This window comes from Lepus europaeus, chromosome 3 (assembly GCF_033115175.1).
Source record: "Lepus europaeus isolate LE1 chromosome 3, mLepTim1.pri, whole genome shotgun sequence".
NCBI classification, from domain to species: Eukaryota; Metazoa; Chordata; class Mammalia; order Lagomorpha; family Leporidae; genus Lepus; species Lepus europaeus.
The window spans coordinates 138,770,007-138,791,615 of NC_084829.1; the positions used below are offsets into that span (position 1 = coordinate 138,770,007).

The 21,609-nt window shown below is 43.7% G+C and overlaps 1 protein-coding gene across 1 annotated transcript; it reads left to right on the forward strand.

Moving 5' to 3' along the window:
* The first annotated feature begins 39 nt into the window (after window positions 1-39).
* SMIM28 (small integral membrane protein 28) lies at window positions 40-8,297 on the forward strand. Its single transcript, XM_062187275.1, has 3 exons — window positions 40-150; window positions 3,178-3,563; window positions 7,961-8,297. Exons 1-3 carry the CDS (start codon window positions 40-42, stop codon window positions 8,295-8,297), a joined length of 834 nt encoding a protein of 277 aa, XP_062043259.1.
* Window positions 8,298-21,609: the final 13,312 nt, after the last annotated feature.

Genomic DNA, 21,609 nt, shown 5'->3' on the forward strand with positions numbered 1-21,609 from the left:
CAAGGTGGAAGGGTGGCTGGGCACCCGTGGGTTGCGAACATGCGGGCACTGCTGGGCAGCAGCTGGAGGAAGTTCGGTCATGCTGGCAGGGGGACAGACGAGTGGCTAACGAGCGAACCAAGCCTGCCTCTTCAGGAGACCCAGCTGCAGGTCTGTACCCCTGGCTTCAGCCTTTTCTTCCCCAAAGTGTCCTCGTCAGTTTTCAAACCAACAATGCCTATCTTTTTAGGATGTCCAGACTTAGTGACAACATCTTGCTTTTTGAATACAACAAAAATATGAATGCATTGATTGGCATAATCTAAACAGAGTAATTTAAAGTTGTATTTTTACAATGATACATTTAAGTAAGAAAAAAAAAAAACCTACTTGCCATAAACATAGCCTAAAAGACTTGATCTATCAAACATTAGGGAACACATGAAGCTAAGAATCAATATTTGGTGCCTTGATGTCACAGCTTTGTCCTTGCTCAATAAGCAATGTCTTTTTATACAAAATTAAGAGTCTCTTCAATTCTTGGCTGCGTAAGGAACACTGTGTCCAAGGAGTTGGCAGAAAAAAGGACAGGAGGGGATTAAGGAGGTTTTGTCTCTAAGGAGGGCAACAAGGGCTTTGCTTTGTCTGACAAGTCACCTAAGGAGTCTTGATCAGTGTTTGCAGAAACCTAAAACCAAAGAATTTTATGAGTGACACTGCTGACTGCACAAGAAAAGGGGCAACAAATCTCTTTTCTCCTTTTCTGGAAAATCAGCTGCTGAGACTGGCATTTAAGTTATCCGAACTCAACTTTTATATATATGTGTATACTGTGTGTGTGTATACATATATATATATATATATGCATACTGTTCATATATAAATTTATTCTTCAGCAGTTATTTTTAACTGGATGTTTCTTTAAAATATTCCCTGAAAAGTCCTTGAGTGAATGTACACATCAAAAAATATCAAGTTGAGACTTTGAGACTAGTGAAGAAACTAGAACATTTGACTAAAAAAGATATCCTTTCTCTACTAAAAAATTAATAATTTTCACATAATTAAATAAGCAAATGAAGAGTAACAAAATAAATCTGCTTTATACTTCTGTGCATCTCTTAACTGAGAAAAAAGGCAACTGTCCTAATCTGCTGTGTTAGAGAAACCTCCTAGAGCAACTTGCTATTTGGATAAATTTAACTCAAAGAATGAAGTCCTGATTTCAGCAGGGATTGTGGGATTTATTCTTTCCCTGGTTTTTGCAACCAATATTGACACCACCACAAGCGGCACGACTGTAAACAATACTACCTATTATATCTTTCAAGTCAAAATTAAGCAGCTTTACATTTCATGTACATGGAATTTACAGGGCACAGAAACTTAAAGGGCATAACAAAGAATTTCAAATCTCATGGCCACAACTGATCAGAAACTATGATCGCCCATATTATAAATAGAGAAAGAAGAAAAATGGGTTGTGAATAATGGTTCTTGTTTACAGGGATGAAGGAGTGATTGGTTTAAGTACTAGAAGAGATAACAGTTTTAATATTTTTTAATGATTCATGTTGAGGGACAAAACAAACTATAATTAATTCCCTTTTGACTCCAACTTGATTTCTTAATATTTATAGTAATTTAATGGCTCATCTACTCATATGCTTTTATAATCAGAGCCGCATATTGTGTCACAAGAGATTTTAAGTTAAATTGTGATACTGAAATAGAAAAAGAAAAAACAAAGAATCCGTAATTTAGAAATATAACTCAATAATCACACACATAAAAATGTTACTAAAATATCTTTTCAGAAAGCATATCAAAATATGAATTTAGGAATGACTGATTTTACCTTCACTATATTTTCTAACCTTATCTAATTTCTAGATTTCTTCTACCTTAGTGCTTTATTGTTAAATCTGACCATTTGCATCCCTGAGATATAAATATATACATACTTAATTCACCATATGCTTTGCACACATTATTTTAGTTATTTCTCATGATAACTCCTGAGGAGAAAATCCAGGCCCAGGGTCACATAGGTGTCTGAAGGTTGTATCAGAATTCAAACCCAGAACCCAAAGATAATGGGTAATCTAAAATACCTTAACTCATATCTAACCAAGGACAAAATACTGGGCAATATCAATATTAAAGACACCATTTAATTTTGCATCAAAACACACTCATCATTGTAAAGTCTTTGGAGATTAAAGAAAAAGATCACAAAAAGCAACACAAGACAAGTCAGTCTCCTAAGGACTTAGGACCAGCAACGTATTTTTCCCTCCAAAATCAGAGGAAGAACCCCAGCCCCAGAGTTTAATTTTTATGTTTCATTTTAAATAAGCATGTAGAGATTAATATTTTGCTTGCTTATTCCAAACATTAAGGGTTTAGGATGTTTGCTTTCCTTCCATTACAATGGATACAGCACTGAGACTGTCTCCTGTATGTTTTACATTAGAGAAATGTTTTCATACTTCATTATTTCTTCGTAGCTGTAGTAAAAGCAATGTCGATGCAATTAGAGTACTTTCTTCCTGTTGCTTTCCGATTTTACCCCTGAGCATGCTGTCAAGCCTATCATATTACTCATGCTTAGTACATCAGGAACCATCATAATTTTTGTGAGCTAGAACTACAAAATCAATACCTTTTATGTCACTTTTTATTGATCTGTAATTTTTTCTTTAAAATCCCCCCCAAAATGCCCATATTTATCCTACAAATATTGCAAAAGCAAATTTAAGGCATTTGAAAAATCTCACTCTTTAGAAGTGCCAGCTATCAAACCAGGAGTCAATGATTATTGATACGTGATATGAACTCACTATGAGATTTTGTTCCAGAAGTAAAGAACATGTAGAAGTTAGATTTGGGTCTATTTTTAAATAAGTACATAACTAGTAAAAATTCCCCGGAGCATTGTGGGACGGCATGTTAAGCCACCTGCAACACTGGCATCCCATATGGGTACCAGTCCAGGTCCATTTCTATACTTCTGATTCAGCCCCCTGCTAATATGCCTGGGAAAGCAGGCAATGATGGCCCAGGGACTTGGACCCCTGCACCCATGTGGGAGACCAGGATGGAGTTCCAGGCTCCTGGCTCCCGCCTAGCTCACAGACGCCCGGAGGGGCCCCGACGGCCTTAGCAACACCTAACTCCCGCCCACCCCACCTGCAGGGCGCCCAGAGGGCGAGCTCCACGCGGGAAGACGCAGAGCCCTTCCTGTGCACCCTCCTCCCGGCCACCGTCCTGCTCTTCCTGGCCTTCCTGCTGCTCTTCCTGTACCGGCGCTGCAGGCGCGCGCCGCCCGCGGGCCCGGGCTCCAGCCCCGACGCGCCGCCGGAGCACCCCGACGCTGCGACCCAGGCGGCCGACTTCCTGCCTGGCCTGCCCTGGGGCGGCGAGCAGGACTTCGCCTACTCCCCGCTGCCCTGGGACGCCTCCCTGCCCTCGCTCGGCTTCCCGCCCTCCTACGAGGAGGCCACCAGGAGCGCCCCTGGGGAGGAGGCCCCGGGGCCAGCCCCTCGCCGGGAGGACCGTCCACTCGGACCGGAGCTGCCGAAGTAAGCCGCGGGAGAAAAGCGGTGTTCCTCCCGCGGGACGCCCCACGCACCGTGAGTGCAGAAGGCCCCCAGGTCCAGCTGGAGAGGACCCGGACTCCGCCGAGAGGTGCGACGCCCCTGAGAAAGTTCTGTGTGCATTTAGGGGGAACGTAACACCTTGGCGTCCCCAGGGAGCCTGGGTGCCGCTCTGAAAGATGAGGAAACAGAACCGTGCCGGACCAGCGCTGGTGCTAGCTGTGACCTCCCCGGAAGCAGTTGTGGGGGGAGCAGGGTTGTCTCACGGTTCCACTTCCGGGTCAATGTTTCCAGGATGCACAGAGAGTTCTAGAAAGAGCAACGGCCATCTCCGGAGCGGCAGTGGGCGAGCGTGCGTTGTCAGTGATGGTGGTGAGGTGACCCCGTGAGCTGTGGAAGCACAGAGCTTTGCCGATGTGCGAGTTAAAAGAGTAAATAAAGCCCTCCGAAGTTACGTTGTGTGGCGTTGCTGTTGCAGGGCGTCCAGTGTGCTACCCACAGTGGGAGAGGGACTTGGCCCAGTTCCTCGGGAATGCGTCTCGCTGGAACATCACGGTTGTCCGACAGCGCTGGGGCAGGAGAGAGAGCCAGGACCCACTGTCCTGTGTCATTGTCTCGCAGTATTTCACTATATAGCACTTCGATTGTCATGCTGCAACCCTAGGCCCGCGTTTGCAGGCTTCACCAAGCGGGAGTGACAGCGGAGAAACCAGGTCTACACTGGAAGGTAGAGGCCGAAGTACTGGCTCCAGTGCTAAGGAGAAGCCGATTAGCTCTCAGCGGGTCCCTGGGGAGCTTGCTTTGTCAACAGCAGGGCTGGAGCCGAGAGAGGCGCAGTGGCTTGTCCCATGTTCCACGCTGTGTACCAAGCAGAGTGGAGGCCGGCAGTCTGGCCTCTGTGTCCTGGGCAGAAGCACACTCCGCTCTGCCTGGCGTGTGCTCCCTTGAAAATTGCCACAGTGCAGTTTCGGCCCGTGCTCCCCAGGCGGGCCAGGGTGCTCAGTAGGGCAAGTCAGTATAAGGGGAGGAGGGGGGAGTCTTTGAAATTAGGAAAAAAACTATGCGTGGATTTCCAGTTTTTTGTACTAACATAACCTGCCTTTAAACTCCATTTTGCCACAGACTTTTTGAATCCCTCTCGCACTGTTGAGTTGGGAATTGATACAAATCTCTGGTTTTCAGATAGAGAGGGAATGGATATTATCACTAGAAGGTGTATCAAAATACTCATGGAGGGTGACATGTACATGTCAGCGCCATAATTTTTAATAGGAAAACATTTTTGTTTGTATTTTACAATAGAAAATGCAAAACTAGACAATCCTTTGGCAGTTCCAAATGAACAAAACATAGTGGCTTTTAACTTTCGACAGGAACATTTTTATGCTAGATATGTAATGCTGTAAACTCTTAGGAAAACAACTAAGCAAGCAAAAATAGGGTGCATTTCTTTTAAGTGAAATCTGATAGAAATAATGGTTGTTTTTTTCGGACTAAAGCAAAATATAGCCTATTTAGGTGAAAATCAATATGCTTTCTTTTAGTGAAATTGGACTGAACAATTCTCTAATGTTCTTTAAGGGAAATGAACAGATGGAAATGAGAAGCTGAGCACACTGCCTTCTTTAGTTTTTGTTTTTGTTCTAAGAATCTAGTTCTGCGGGAGACTCGACTCTTCCAATTGCTATGGCTTCTTCCTTGCCAACAGAACCAGAGAACATCCATGTAAGGCAGCCTCGGCTCTGCTAAGCACCAGAGGTGTGTCAGACTGACTAATCCTGGTGGTCCTATCAGAGTCTCTCAGCAGAGACTGATCTGGCTTTTGGGATCTAAGGGGAGACCTACGAGAAAAATGGCATCTATTCTAGATAGTTTTCCTAACTATTAAAAATAAGCACATGCAAGGAAACACCCTCTTTGCTGGATATTATGTGTCTGCATGTGATACCTGGGTCTGCTGCAGCCATCTTGCAGCCATGAGGCAAGACCTCTGTCATGACTGGTAAGGAAATTAGTAAAGTAGAAATAAAACACCTGGGTTGATGACACTGTAGAGCAGCTGAGTTCACCCTGCCTGAGTTAACCTAACTAATCTTGTTAACCTAACCTATCTATATTTTAATAACAGAATACCTCTCCTTCTGTTTTAAGCTGTTCAATCTGGGCTTGCTACTTGTGCACAGAAGCATACCAACTGATATCCCCCCCCTTTTTAAAGATTCATTTATGTATTTGAAATAGTTACAGATAAGGAAAGACAGAGATCTTCCATCTGCTAGTTCACTCCCCAGATGGCTACAATAACTAGAGCTGGGCCAGGCAGAAGTCAGAAGCTTCTTCTTGTTCTCCTACATGGGTGGCAGGGGCCCAGGCACTTGGGCCATCTTCAGTTGCTTTTCCCAGGCCATTAGCAGAGAACTGGTTCCGAAGTGGAGCTGCCAGGACTCAAACTGGCATGTATACAGAATGCCAGTGTTCAGGACAGCACAATCATCCTCCATGCCACAACACGGCCCCTGTTATTATTTCTAAGGCTACAAAGCAGAAACATTGCCGTGTTTTAACATGTTCTGATACAGCTTATCTAAGTAGTCAGGGGTCGGGTGTTTGCTGCAGTATTTGGGACACCCACTTCCCATAATAGTGTGGGAGTCCTGGCTCCATGTCCAATTCTAGCTTCCTGCCAATGTGTAATCTGGGAAGCAGCAGGCAATGGCTGAAGTACTTGGGCTTCTGCTACCCATTTGGGAGACCTGGATGGAGTTGTTGGCTCCCAGGTTCAGCCTGTCCCAGCCCCAGCTGTGAGAAACACTTGGGACACTAAACCAATAGATAGGAGATCTCTGCTCCTCTCTCTCTCTCTCTCTCTGACTCTGCCTTTAAATAAAATTGAAAATAAGTAAAAACAAGTAACCAGTGCTAGGATACATTTAAAAAGTTATCTGTCATCTGGAGAGGGAAACATTTTATCCTATGGAGCCAAACTGCAGGAGTGAAGCAGATAAACTATAAACCCCTGAGTGCCAAACTATAACCCACAGGTCAACTCCCACCTGAAACTGTTTTTTGTACATCCTGCAAGACAAGAATAGTTTCCACTGAATAGTTTTTAAAAACCCCAAAAATACCTCATGACACATGAAAATTACAGCAATTCAAATGTCAGTATCTAGACATAAAGTTCTTCTACAACACAGCCATGCACCCTTTGCCATGGCTGATTTCATGATACAAGGTCAAGGTTGAGTAGTGGCAACAGAGACTGACCTTCAAGACCTAAAACTCTGTTCCTTCACAGAGAAACGCCACTGGCCTTTGCTGTAGACCTGTGGATTTAAACCCTGATTGCATAGGAGAATCACCTGTGGGAGCTTTTGGGACTACAGACACAGGTTCTCACTCAGACCAATACGATAGAAAAGAGCAGGTGCTTCTGATACAAAGTTAGCTGAGTGCGTTACTCTAGGTAGTGTGAGTGGATCACAAAGCACAGGTGAGCGTCAGTGGGGACACATGAGGGGCTTAGAGAAAGCTGGGTCTGCGCACACAGCTCCATGCCATCACTTGGAATCTAAACACACTGGATACTTTCGCCCTGAGGCCATCAGCCTGCTGTGCAGCTGCGGCCAGTTCCATTTCCAAAGTGGCATTTACAGGGACAACAGTGTAACCGGGGCACTCTTGTTTAAATGCTGACACAACCGGCAAACACAGGTAGGACTGGTTGTTAGCACTCCCAGAGAGACCAAATGGACTTGAAAAAAACCCACAGATACTCGTAGAAGAACTAAATTGTTCACAGCGAAGAAGTATTTTGGGAAGAAATCATTCTAGCCAGAACAGATTAAGGATGGGAAGGGATATAGAATGAGTGAGTAGAAAGTGGACAGTTTCACCACACTCTACACTGATCAGACGCTCAGACTGCTTTGGTAAAAAGGAAAGAGTGTGCTTTCAGCTCCAGCGTCCAAAAAGCTTGGGCGTCATTGTTAGAGCAGTGGAAAGCGGAAAAGTCAACAATTCCCCTAGGTCCGGTAGAGAAGTAGTGTCACAAAATAAACCAGCGCGCCTGGACTGGAGAGACAGACAGTGGGACCCAGAGGGTCCCGGCTTACCTGGGTGGGGACCTCCCGGAAGCGGTGTTGGGCAGGAAAGCCTGAGTGTGATCCAAGCAGTCCTGGAGGCTCGGCGTGGGCAGCTCTGAAAACCAGGACGTCCAGGGGAACTGTTCCCGGCAGCCCCCACACCTCCCTGAGTTTCCCCTCTGGGAGGTTCTCACGGTGACGTGCAGAGTAGTCCCCCTGTACTGCCGGCACCAGCCGGGGACGATGACCGTGTGAGCAGAGCATTCTACACCCCTTAACAAGGGCCTTCCTCAGCAGGAACTATCAGCACAGCCTACCCCGGGGGCTTTCCCAGCAGCTCGCTGGCCTGGGCGGGACATTTCCAACCTCAGCTCCCTCTGGCCTGCCACCTGGGGAAGGGGAAGCCTTCGCCCCAGCCCCTTTGACCATCCTGTCCCACCTGAGCGGGGAGAGTAAAACTGAGAACACATGTGAAGTTCGCAGCCTGGTAGCCAGACTCACAAGACTGAGACCTAAGCACAGAACTCCAGAATACCCCTGCCCACCCACGCCCCGCCACCACACCACTAAAGGCCTGTTCATTCCAGTGCCCTTTACCCAGGACGCCAAGTCTACCTTTAACAAAAGTTACTGAACGGCAGCATCACAGTTTCAACAGACAGAGCATCACAAACAGACTGGGAGATGGCAGTGATACTGGAATTATCAGGCCAAGGCGTCAAACGACAATGATTACTATGCTAAGCGCTATAATGGATAAAGGAGATAGCACACAAGCACAGATGACTAACAGGAGCAGAAAGATGAAAATTCTAGGACAAAATAAGAAACACAGAGATGGAAACCACTAAGATAAAAAATGCTACAATAAATGAGATTACCTCATTAGCAGACTAGATACAGCTGAAGGAGGAGTCTGCGTCTGCAGATCAGTAGAAACTTGAACAGAGAAAGCACAGAGAGAAAACTGAAAAGATAAACAGAATATTCAAGAACAGTGGAAGGACTAGAAATGGTATAACACACACACAATGGGAATAATAGAAAAGAATGGGAAGGAAGATTTGGAGCAACAGTGACTGTACATTTACCCAAATTAATGTCAGACTCCAAACCTCATACCCAGGAAGCTCAGAGAATCTCAGACCAACACGTAACATACTCAATCTACAGAAAATCAAAGAAAACATCTACAAACATGTCAGAGAAAAATAATGCCTTATTAATAGAGAAACAAAGAATTAAATCTAACTTCTCAGTAAACCTAACTCAGGCAAGCAAGTGGAGTGAAATATGTAAAGTAGTAAGAGAAAAAATACCAACCTGGAATTCTGTATCCTGAAAGCTATTATTTAAAACTGAGAGAGAGGGGGGCAGGCATTTGGCACAGTGATTAAAATGCTGCTGGGATACCCACATCCCAGAGCTGAGTGCCTGGGTTTCCGGCCGCTTCTGATTCCACCTTCTCCCCCAACGTGATTATTCTTGTGTGTTGAGGTCTGCTTATTCTCAACAGGTGCTTTTTTCTTAGCATGCCTAGAACAGGCATAAATACCTATCATGAGTAGATGTGTTGCCTTACAGAGATCGTTGTCTAGAAATACAGATAAATAGGCAATTCTTTAACTTGTCCTGATTAAGAATTAATGTAATACTACTGTGACAACAGTGAAAGCCCCATAGCTGAGAGTTAAGTTTTGAGGAAATTGTCCTGGGCAGGCTTTGGCTCAGCAGTTAAGATGCCAGTTGATTCACCCACATGCCATACGAGAATCTCCTAGATTTCAGTCCTGGATGCACTTCAGATCCCAGATTCCTGCTAAGGTATACCCTGGGTGGCAGCAGGTGATAGATCAAGTACTTGGGTCCCTGCCACTCACAAGGGAGACCCGCACTGACTTCTAGGCTCCCAGCTTCAGCTTGGCCCAAGCCTCTTTTTAAAAATCTTTATTAATATAAGGAGAACACACGTCATGTATTTCATAGGTACAATTCTAAGAAGGTATCCTCCCTCCCACCCTTCCTCCATCCCCCTCATTGCTTCATTTTTTTCTTTAATTTTCGCAAAAACAATTTCAATGCACTCTGTAATTACAGGCTTAATGTACCACTAACCATAATATTCAACAAGTAAAAAGCAGAAAGACCACAGTTCCACAGGAGCATAACCAAGGGCTAAAAATAACAATCAAGTAGCAACATGTTTATTTCATTACTATACATTTTTTGTAATCTATATTAACCACCACATTTCAGAGAAAACATGGAATTTGTATTTTTGGAACTGGCTTATTTCAGTAGGTATAATGATTTCCAGTTTTATCCATTTGTTGCAAAAGAATTTGATTCTTTCTTATGTCTGAGTAGTATTCCATAGTGTGTGTATGTATCACAGTTTCTTTATCCAGTTGTCAGTAGATGGACATCGGGGTTGATCCCATAGCTTAGCTATTGTGAACTGAGCTGCAGTAAACATGGGGGTACAAGTAATTTCTTCATACACTGATTTCATTTCATTTGGGTAAACTCCCAGGAGTGGAATGACTGGGTCATATGGTAGAACTATTTTCAGATTTCTGAAGACTCTCTATACCGTCCTCACAAGGATTGCACTAGTTTACATTCCCACCAACAGTGGAATAGGGTACCTTTTTACCCACATCCTCACCAGAATTTATTACTTGTTGATTTTTGGATGATAGCTACTCTAATGGGGATAAGATGAAAACTCATTGTGGTTTTTTATTTGTATTTCCACGATGGCTAATGATCCTGAGCATTTTTTCAAGTGTCTGTTGGCCATCTGTATTTCACCCTTTGAAAAACACTTGCTCCTTTGCCCATTTCTTAACTGGATTTTTTGTTGTTGTTGCTGTTGAGTTTCTTGAGCTCTTTATACATTCTGGATACTAATCCTTTATCAGATGCATAGTTTGAAAACATTTTCTCTCATTTTGTCAGTTGCCATTTCACTTGAGTGTTTCATTGGCTGTGCAGGAGCTTCTTAGCTTGCTGCAATCCCATTTGTCTATTTTTGCCTGTATTGACTGTGCTTCTGGGGTCTTTTCCAAAATATCTTTGCCTATTCCAATGTCTTGTATGTTTTCCTCTAGTAATTTGATGGTATCAGGTTACAGATTTAGGTTCCTGATCTAGTGTGAGTTGATTTTTCTATAGAGTGTAAGATAGGGTCTTGTTTCATACTTCTGCATGTATAGTTCCAATTTTCCCAGCACCATTTGTTGAAGAGACTGTGGTTTCTCCAGGGATTGATTTAGCTCATTTGTCAAAGATTAGTTGTTAACTTCTAGGGCTTCTTTTCTGTTCCATTGGTCTACATGTCTATTTTTGTGCCAGTACCAGGTTATTTTGATTATAACTGCTGTAGTATGACTTGAAATTTGATATTGTGATGCCTCTGGCTTGTTGTGTGTACAAAGGCTTTTGATTTTTGTGTGTTAATTTTGTATCGTGAAAACTTTACCAAACTCTCTAATAAATTCCAATAGTCTCTAAGTGAGTCTTTTAGCTTCTCCATATATATAGGATCATGTCATCTGCAAACAGGGATAATTTGACTTCCTCCTTTGCCATTCATAGCCCTTTGTTTTCTTTTTCTTGCCTAATCGCTGTGGCTAAAACTTTCAGAACTGTATTGAATAGCAGTGGTGAAATTGGGAATCCTTGTCTGGTTCTGGACCTTAGTGGTAATGCTTCCAACTTTTCCCCATTCAATAAGATGCTGGCTATCGGTTTGTCATGCAGTGCCTTGATTGTGTTGAGACGTTCATTCTATACTCAATTTGCTTAAGATTTTTATTATGAAAGGATATTGTATTTTATCAAATGTTTTCTCTATATCTATTGAAATAATCATATAGTTTTTATTCTTCAATGCATTAATATGACATATCACATTTGTGTGATTTGTGTGTGTTGAACGTTCCCTGCATACCAAGGATAAATCCCACTTGATTGGAGTGAATGATCTTTCTGATGTGTCATTGGATTCCATTAGCTAGTATTTTGTTGAGGATTTTTTCACTATGTTCACCAAGGATATTGGTCTGTAGTTCTCTTTTATCTTTTTCTGATTTTGGAATTAAGGTGATGCTGGCCTCATAGAAGGAGTTTGGGAGGATTCCCTCTTTTTCAGTTGTTTTGGATAGTTTGAGAAGAATTGGAATTAGTTCTTCTTTGGAAGACTGATAGACTTCAGCAGTAAAGCATGAAGCCTGAATCTGGCCCTGGGATGTTTGTTTATTGGGAGGGTCTTTATTACTGATTATTGGTCTATCTAGGTTTTTTATGTTTTTATGACTCAGTTTTGGTAGATTGTATGTGGCCATATATCTATCCATTTCTCCTAGATTTTCCATATTGTTGGCATATAGCTGTTTGTAGTAATTTCTGATGATTCTTTATATTTCCTTGGTATCTGTTATAACATCTCCTTTTTCATCTCTGATTTAATTAATTTGGGCCTTCTCCCTCCTCACCTTTTTTCCCCCTCTTTGGTTAGTTGGGACAATTGTATAAATTTTGCATATTTTTCAAAATATCATTGAACTTTTGTATCAGTTTTTGTTTCCATTTTATTTCTTCTTTAATTTTAGTTATTTCTTTCCTCCTACTAATTTGGGGTTTGGTTTGTTCTTATTTTTCTAGGTCCTTGAAACACATTGTTAAATTATTTATTTGATGGCTTCCCAATTTCTTGATGTAAACACTAATTGCTGTAAACTTTGTCAATACTGATTTTGCTGTATCCCAGAAGTTTTGATATGCTGTATTGTCATCTTCATTCATTTTTAGGAATTTTTTATTTCCCTTTTTATTGTTCACTCAGGAGCATGTTGTTCAGGCTCCATGTATTTGCAAATGATCTAGAGATTCTTGAGTTGTTGATTTCCAGCTTCATTCCATTATGGTCAGAGTAGATACAAAGTATTATTTTGATTTTTTTTAATTTGTTGAGACTTGCTTTATGGCCTAACATATGGTCTATCCTAGAGAAAGTTCCACACACTGATGAAAAAAATGTGTATTCTGCTTTTGTGGGATGAAATGTTCTGTAGATATCAATTAGACCCATTTGGGGCATAGTGCAAACTAACTCTGTTGTTTCTTTGTTGATTTATTTGTCCAGTTGATCTGTCCGTTGTTGAAAGTGGGTTGTTGAAGCCCCCATTATTATTTGATTGGAGTTTATGTCTCCCTTTAGATCCATTAACATTTCTTCTAAATAGCCAGGCACCCTGGCGTTAGGAACATCTATATTTACTATGCCACATCTTCCTGTTGAATTGATTCCTTAATCATTACATAATATCCTTCTTTGTCTTTTTTAACAATTTTTGTGCTACAGTCTATTTTGTATGATATTAAAGTGACTAGTCTTGCTTGTTTTTGCTTTCTGTTAATGTGGAATATCTTTTTCCATCTTTTCACTTCCAGTCTGTATCTTTGTTGGTGAGATGTGTTTCTTGTAGGTAGAAATAGATGGGTCTGTTGTTTAATCCATTCAACCAGTCCGTATCTTTTTTTTTAAAGATTTATTAATTTACTTGAAAGAGTTACACAGAGAGGAGAGGCAGAGAGAGAGAGAGAGAAAGAGAGAGAGAGAGAGAGGTCTTCCATCTGCTGGTTCACTTCCCATATGGGGACATATTGAACTCATCATTTCTAGTATTTCAGTTTGATGACTTTTCAATTTCTCTACCTCTAGGCAGAATTATTCATCCATGTCATACATAGATTTCTTTAACTCATGTATTTGCTTTTCTGTGTTTTCTTATAATTATTCTTTTGAATTCCTTTTCAGGCACTTCATCAATCTATTTGTCTTCACAGTCTAATATTGAACTGTTGTTGTGTTCCTTTTAGGGAGTCATATTGTCTTCCTTGTTAATGTTTCTTATATTTCTACATTTATTTTTTAGGAATTTGTAGAAACATTTATTTGTTTTCTCTTCTGACAGCTGTATGTTATGAAATATGCCTCTCTGGCTTAGTGGAGTGTTGGCTTCTTCTGTGGATATCCAGAGGTGTATACTGCATGGGACCAGGGAGCTCTGACCTTGTTCATAGGTGGAGCAATTCAGGGTAACACCCAAGTTGCACATAGTGGATCTCTATCATCAGCAAGAGGGAGTATTTGATCGCATAGGCTGGCATGATCATAGCATCAGCCCCTTTCTTCAAAGATGATCCACCCACCCAGAGTGAGTCCACAGTGCCCAGGAATTTTACCCACACAGGTTCATGGGCTGCACAAAGGATCTGTGCACTCCTCAGTCTCAGTGTGGAACCCTTAGCCTTTGAAGCCATGCACGGTGATTGCCCAAAGACCCAGCCACACCCTAATGCATGCCCTATCACAATCTCAGAATTTCCATTGTCAGAGAGCAAGGGATCCATTCTCAGCCCAATAAGCCACCCCCATCCATGGAAAGACATGGCATTCCTATAGTCATTTGCCTAACCAATAGGGGTTGCCTTGGAAAGTCGGGCCCAGGCACCTTGATAGAATGAAGGGAGGAAATTGCTTCACAGGCCTAAGTGGGTGCCCTGCCCCACCTCCACCAACTCTGCAGGCCAGAATCAAAGTCAGTGGGGACTGCGGAGTCATCCCTCTGATAAAATTCCCCAGTGGCACATAAGCCACGCAGCTTCCACTTGCCTTATTGAGATGGCATTTCCTCCATGGTTGTTGCCAGGTGCCTCATGCCAAGAAAATGGTGTCCCCTCCAGCCACTGGCTTTGGGACTCACTGGCAATGCCCTGCTCACAGCTGCGTGTTTGCACTTTCCCTGCTTCTCCACAGCATCTCTCTTCTCTTTGTAGAATTTCCACTGCAAACTTCTCTCCAACTGTGCCCTGGGAATGCTTTTCTTCCGTTATCTTTCTGTGGTCAGAATCAGTAGTCTTTTCCCTATTCAGCCATTTTGGATCACCCCAAGCCTAACTCTTGTGGACAGGTGGGGTGTGAAACAAGCAGGTGGAAGATTATACACATATTCTTTTAGGTACATCAAGAATTTAGTTTGGTTTAAGTGCTTTTGCGAATGTGTGCTATCTATTTTTTCTTTTTTAAAGGTTTACTTATTTATTTGAAAAGCAGAGTTATGTAGAGAGAAGGAGAAAGAAAGATCTTCCATCTGCTGGTTCAGCAATAGCCAGGGCTGGGCCTGACCCAAGTCAGAAGCCTGGAATTTCATCCAGATCACCCACATGTGTTGCCAGGGCCCATGCACTTGGGCCATCTTCTGCTGCTTCTCCAGGCCCATTAGCAGGGAGATGGATCGGAAGTGGAGTGGTTGAGACATGAACTGGTACTCATATGAGATGGCAGCATTGCAGGTAGTGGCTTAACTCACTGTACCAGAATGCTGACCAAGTGCACTATCTAGTTGTGATGTAGTTGTCTATTTTTACTCCAAAGGATGGACCCTTTAAAATCAATATGGTTTTCTCATAAATACCTACCACAGTCTCAGAAGTTATACCAAGCCTCACTCTGATTAAAATTGATATTTTAATTTTTAAAGGCATTTCCAACTTTAGAATGTAACTTTCATATCCTCAGTCCCTCAAATCAATAAATGTCTTTTAATTTTCTGAGGTCCCTAAGAAAAGTGGTTTGTTCACAGGTGCGCCTAAAAACACTCAATCACCATCCTTGTGTCTGATAAATTCTATGAGCAGCATTCATTTAACATTTATCAGTCAATTATGTATCAGACACAGAGCAAAGTGCTCAGCATACAAGGGGCTTGATGGTGGTTTTGTGTCTAAATAATGGATGGGTATTGTAAATCTCATCTAAAGTAAAGGAGAAGCCAAACAGAAGGAAAGATTACATTCCTTCTTAAAATGTCAAGTCACTACCCATTTTATACTCATCACATTTGACACTTGGTAACCATAAAAAAGAGCAAACACTTACTCATGTTGTGGGCACAATCAGGGTGCCAGAATAAAAGATGACTCAACAAAAAGACACATGATGACCAGGACCAAATTTTATGTCATAGCTAAAGTCTCCCAGTAACAACTGCAGCACTATGCAGAGCAAATACTCTTCAAGTTCTTATTCCTGAAAAACAAGTCACTGTAAATTTAGTGCCATAAAAACAATCTTCACAGGCCGGCGCCGCGGCTCACTAGGCTAATCCTCCGCCTTGCGGCGCCGGCACACCAGGTTCTAGTCCCGGTTGGGGCACCGGATTCTGTCCCGGTTGCCCCTCTTCCAGGCCAGCTCTCTGCTGTGGCCAGGGAGTGCAGTGGAGGATGGCCCAAGTGCTTGGGCCCTGAACCCCATGGGAGACTAGGAGAAGCACCTGGCTCCTGCCATCAGATCAGCGCAGTGCACCAGCCGCAGCGCGCCTACCGCGGCGGCCATTGGAAGGTAAACCAACGGCAAAAGGAAGACCTTTCTCTCTCTCTCTCTCTCACTGTCCACTCTGCCTGTCAAAAAAAAAAAAAAAAAAAACAATCTTCACAGATTCTGTAGGTACTGTAGGGACAGTTTGTGTCTGCTACATGACCTCTGGGGTCTCAGCAGGGAAGACTTGAGGTGACTCGGTGGCAGGGAGCAGGAACCATCAGAACACTTGCTCACCTGGGTGTGGTGGTTGATGCCCGCTGCCAGCCATTGCTTTGCTTGCACCCAACACCTGGCTCTCCAGGGAGAAGCTTGGGCTTCCCTTCAGTGTGGCTGTTAGAATCCAACAGGAAGGCCCCAAAGATAACTAGGTAGCAGCATTAAGGATTTAGCTTGGAAGCCAAACAGGATTATTTCTGGTGCAGTGCCTGTCCTGCCTAGGTTTTTAAGGAAGGGGAACACAGATCTTCACTTTTCAATGGGAGAAGAAGAAGAAGAATTAATGCATAAGAATAGCATGTTGAATAGAAAATAGCATTGCACCCAACTGTGGAAAACAAAATCTGCCACACAAGTATGGAATAAATCATCATACAAGTGCCAGGTGGAATCCTGGCTGCTCCACTTACAATCCAGCTACCTGCTAATGCACCTGGGAAAGCAGTGGAAGATGGCCCAAGTCCTTGAGCCCCTGCCACCCACACGGGAAATTTGGATACAGCTACTGGCTTCTGGCTTCAGCCTGGCCCACCCACAGCCATTGTGGCCTTTTGGAGGAGTGAAGCAGTGGATGGATAATCTCTCTCTCTCTCTCTCTCTCTCACACACACACACACACACACTCTAACTCTGCCTTTTGAATAAATCTTTTTTAAAAAAGAAAATCACCTAATGAATGAACAGTATTATAGACACTGCTTTTCTCAAATATTTACAAACCTCTTGAGAACACGGGGTGACTACACTTTCGCACACCTTCAGGTTGATCAAGAGCCAATGATTTGCTTTGTCCAATGAAACATGGATGGAAATGACTTAATTTAGGAAGCATTTGCAGTTAGTGCTCCTCATTATTCATAGATGTGGGATTTGCGAATTTGCAGACTGGAGAAAACATATTGTTGGCAGCTCCACAGGAAGCACTTCCAAGCACTTTCTAATCACTCACAACTCACAGCCACAGGCATGCACAACGTGGCGGGAAATTGAAGTCCCTAGTGCACACATTCCCAGCGTGGGTAGGAATTTTTTTAGCTCTCGTACTGTAAACAAGAGCTTTTTTTCATAGCCTATTAAAATGTGCCACGTTTTACACATTTTGTGATCTTGCTGTTCACAATGGCCAGAGTGCTGGCCATGCTCCCAAGGGAAAGAAGGCTGTGACGTGCCTTATGGAGAAGATGTGTTTGTTCAACCTCATTCACATGTGAAAGATGCTAACATGGGCTGTGGTCCAATGTTAATGAATCAGCCAGGCCTATTAAAGAAGGTATCTTTTTTTTTTTTTTTGACAGGCAGAGTGGATAGTGAGAGAGAGAGACAGAGAGAAAGGTCTTCCTTTGCCGTTGGTTCACCCTCCAATGGCCGCTGCGGCCAGCGCATCTCGCTGATCCGAAGCCAGGAGCCAGGTGCTTCTCCTGGTCTCCCATGCGGGTACAGGGCCCAAGCACTTGGGCCATCCTCCACTGCCTTCCCGGGCCATAGCAGAGAGCTGGCCTGGAAGAGGGGCAACCGGGATAGAATCCGGCGCCCCAACTGGGACTAGAACCCAGTGTGCCGGCGCCGCAAGGCAGAGGATTAGCCTGTTGAGCCACGGCGCCGGCCCTAAAGAAGGTATCTTCACAGAAACACATCCAAAACAAGGTTGCATATGGATCTGTTGAAAAAAGGAATGTGGCCAGAGCTCCCCTATCTCCCCCAGGAGCAGTGGTTCAGGATTCACTACTTCAGTATTCGCGGTGACCTTGTGACATTGCTAACCCAGAAGGATGAGAACTGCCTGCGATTACGACTGCAGGACAAACTAGCGAGCTCCTCCTGGCGGGGTGAGGGTGCAGGCACCTGCTGATGGAAGGGCACAGCTCTGCACAGACAGGGGGCATCTGAAAGAATCAGCCCCAGTGGGGACTTTGAGGACAGAGGGCAGGGAAGATTTTCTGCAGTAGCAAGACATCGACTTTGCTTGCAGCCAGTGAGATCTGAGGCTGTGCAACTCAGTCTTTCGCATCAAATACCTCCTCCTAAAATGGCACTTGTTGATTGAAGGTACAAATTATTTGAAAACAAATAAACAAGAAATATTTGTATATTAGAGTGGCTCTCCAATCACTCAGTCTCCACTTGGTGGACTTGGAAATGTGGCCAAGGGAACTTAGCTTAAAATTCTCTGTAAAGCTGTGCAGTCTGTTTCGTGGTATCGCATAAACATTGGTTAAGTACGAGCTAATAGAACCATACAAACATAACCTAGCAACAAGGAAACTAACTTGATTGTCTCAAAATATTGGTATAGAACTTGAACCTTCTGAATTTTATTAAGCTTATTCTAAGTGAAAGCCCATTATTTGGAAATAAGTCATTTTCTTTCTTTCCTTTTGTTCTTTTATGTTACTAATTACCATCTTTAAATACAGATAATTCAGCCTAATAATCTACTATTATCTCCTCTAATTGCATATTCTACAGCTATAGAATGATTTGCTCCAAATTCAGCTTCAGTTTTGCCATAGATAAAATTTTCCCCCCTTCCCAGGGGCATGGGCAACGGTTAAAGTTACTCTGCTGATTAAAACAACAACAGACTTCTTAACAAATAACAAATTATTTGCCTCTTAACAAAAACTTGCAATAAAATGAAATTGCATTCTCAACTTAGCAAAGTCACCTAAGCAGTGCACCACATCCATCACACAGTTAAAATATGCTTTAAAAAAAAAAGCCAACATGAATTATTGAGTCTTCACTAAATAATTCAAGCTTCGTTCTGCATAACAATAAATTGGATGTAAGCACTTAGAAAGTGTCATGTGTCCTCAGGCCATTGCACAGCTGTTGGCACAGGGAGGAGCAAGGAAAACATGGGTGCTATTGCTTTAAAAGCACTAGGTCATAAAGTTGTAATTATAAAATGCATGAAGCTTGTAACTGTAAAAATGTATAGTTCTGCATACATTCTTACAGACTGACTTCTAAGGGTACAGTTCAAAAACTTGCCATGGGACACCAAATCCCCATAAGTGAAGGGGGGGGGGCAGAGGAGAAGCATTTTAAGTGTTAAAATGATCATAGGGATAGGATTAAGTATTAAAGCAATCCTACAATTGGATTAAGTGTTTGGTAATAATAATAGATAGAATTAAAAAGAAGTGAATGCTTCAACATGTGAAGCAGTCCACACAGTGTCTCATAGAATGACAATCGCCTGAAGTAGCACTCTGACCTCAGAAATCAGCCCTTAAGGCATTCTGGTCTGGCTGAAAAGCCCACAAGAGCATTCTGCGCATGGAAAACCAAGACATTGTGGCAAAAAGTGTTCTACACAAAGGACCTCTGTGGTTGAGACCCCAGTGGCAAGAAGTAGTCATCAAAGAAGCAGGTACTTTTCTCTGAAGGGAGGAGAAAACTTCCACTCTGCTTATGGCCTTGTCTAAATACTGAGGGAGTTTGTGGATTCAAAAGGCAGATCATGTCGAGAGCCTCAGGTAATCACTGATGTCAAACGCAAGAGTATTGTTAACAACAGGAGTCACTGTGCATTAACTTCCCATGCAGGAACTCTATCTTCAATGAGTTGTATTATGAGAGTTATTAGTAAAACTTGTTCTCAAAGATTTACTTCGCTTTAGTGTATTAAGTGGAGGATATTCTTATGTCACATACGTTTTAGACAAGCCTAAGTGCCCAACACCATTGCTTGTTTCCTTAGGTGTTTCTTTAATTAATGAAGAAACTTGTTCTCAAACAAAAAAAATTATTATCACAAAAATTAAAAGAAAAATAAGAAAGAAAATAGGAGGAAGGGTGGGAGTGAGGTTGTGGTGGAAAGTGTCATTATGTTCTTAAAACTGTATGTATGAGATACATGAAATTTGTCCCATTTATATACATTAAAATTAATTTTAAAAATTAATTTAAAAAATTTTTAAAATTCCATTTATATGCATTAAAATTAATTAAAAATTAATTTTAAAAGTTTAATTAAAATTTTTAAAAATTAATTTAAAAGGTCATGTGGTAGGCATGTGGCACATGGTTAAGGTCCTGCTCCCAAGCGCCCACATGGGCATGTCACGTCCTGTGGGAGGGCCTGGGTTCTAGTCCTGGCTCAGCTTTGGATTCCCATTTTCTGCTGCTATGTGCCCCAGGAGGTGGCAGGTGTCGGTCCTAGCCCTTGGATCCCTGCCACCCATGTGGGACACTCTCCTAGGTTCAGCCTGGCAAGGCCCTGGCTGCTGTGGGCATTCGAGGAGTGGACCAGTGGCTGGGAGCTAACTCTGCATCTGTCTTGCTCTCTACGCATCTCTCTGACTTCCAACTAAATGAAAAGGAAAACTAAAGAGGAACGGAGGAGTGAGTGTGAGCTGCAACACAGCACAAGCTTGAAAACATTTTTGCTCAGGGATGGAAGCAAGTCACAAAGAATCACTTGCTGTCATGATGCCACTGACAAGAAATGTCCTGTAAACCTGTAGACAGCAAAATAGTGCCTGCCTAGGGCTGGGGGTTGGTAAATTAGGAAGCAGTGGCCAATGGTATGGAGTTTCTTCAAGGGGCGGGGTGACAAAAATGTTTTTTACATTTCAATACATCTCTTGATAACAATAAAGGCTGCGTCCCATCAAAAATGTTTAAAAAGCACTAGGGTCTGGCCTCCGCAACCCCTGGACTGCTAGGTCTGATGAGACGACTCGAGGGTCTGGGGACACCTCGGGGGAAAGGTGACGCACAGGACGGTTCGAGATTCTCTGTGGCCTGCTCCCCTCCGCTTGGTCCCTAAGCCACCTTCCAGGTGCGGCAAGCAGGGGCTGGCGCCCAGGACATCGCACAGGGGCAGCCCCGGCCCAGCGGCGGGAGCGCCTCAGCCGGTCAGCGCAGGCCACTCCTCGAGGAGCCAGCGGGGGTGAGGCCGTGACCTGCAGGGCCTCCAGCGCCGGCCGCTGCTCAGCCCTCCTCCGCCCCGGGCTGCCCAAGCTGCAAACTTCTGCGACTCGGTTCATTTACAAATAAGGGTGGCAGCGGAGGCTGGGACCCCCTCCCCAAAAGACGGGTCACAACGGACCCTGCCGTCGGTGCCGGGCTGGGCTCTTGCTCACCTGCACAGGGGACCAGGCAGTGAGTGCGGCCCGCGGCGGAGCTGGGACCGGGACCTGGCCCCTCGCGCTCGCGGCGCCTCCTGGCGGCCCGAACCAGGCGTGTGCCGCGGGCGCGGGTGTCCACGCAATGCGGGCGGAGGGTGCGCGTCGGCGGGGCGGGGACTGCGGGCCTCTGCTGGCCCGGCGCGCACACGCAGGCGAGCGGCCCGAGTGGCCCTGCGGCGGCGGCGCAGCTGACCAGGCTCTGT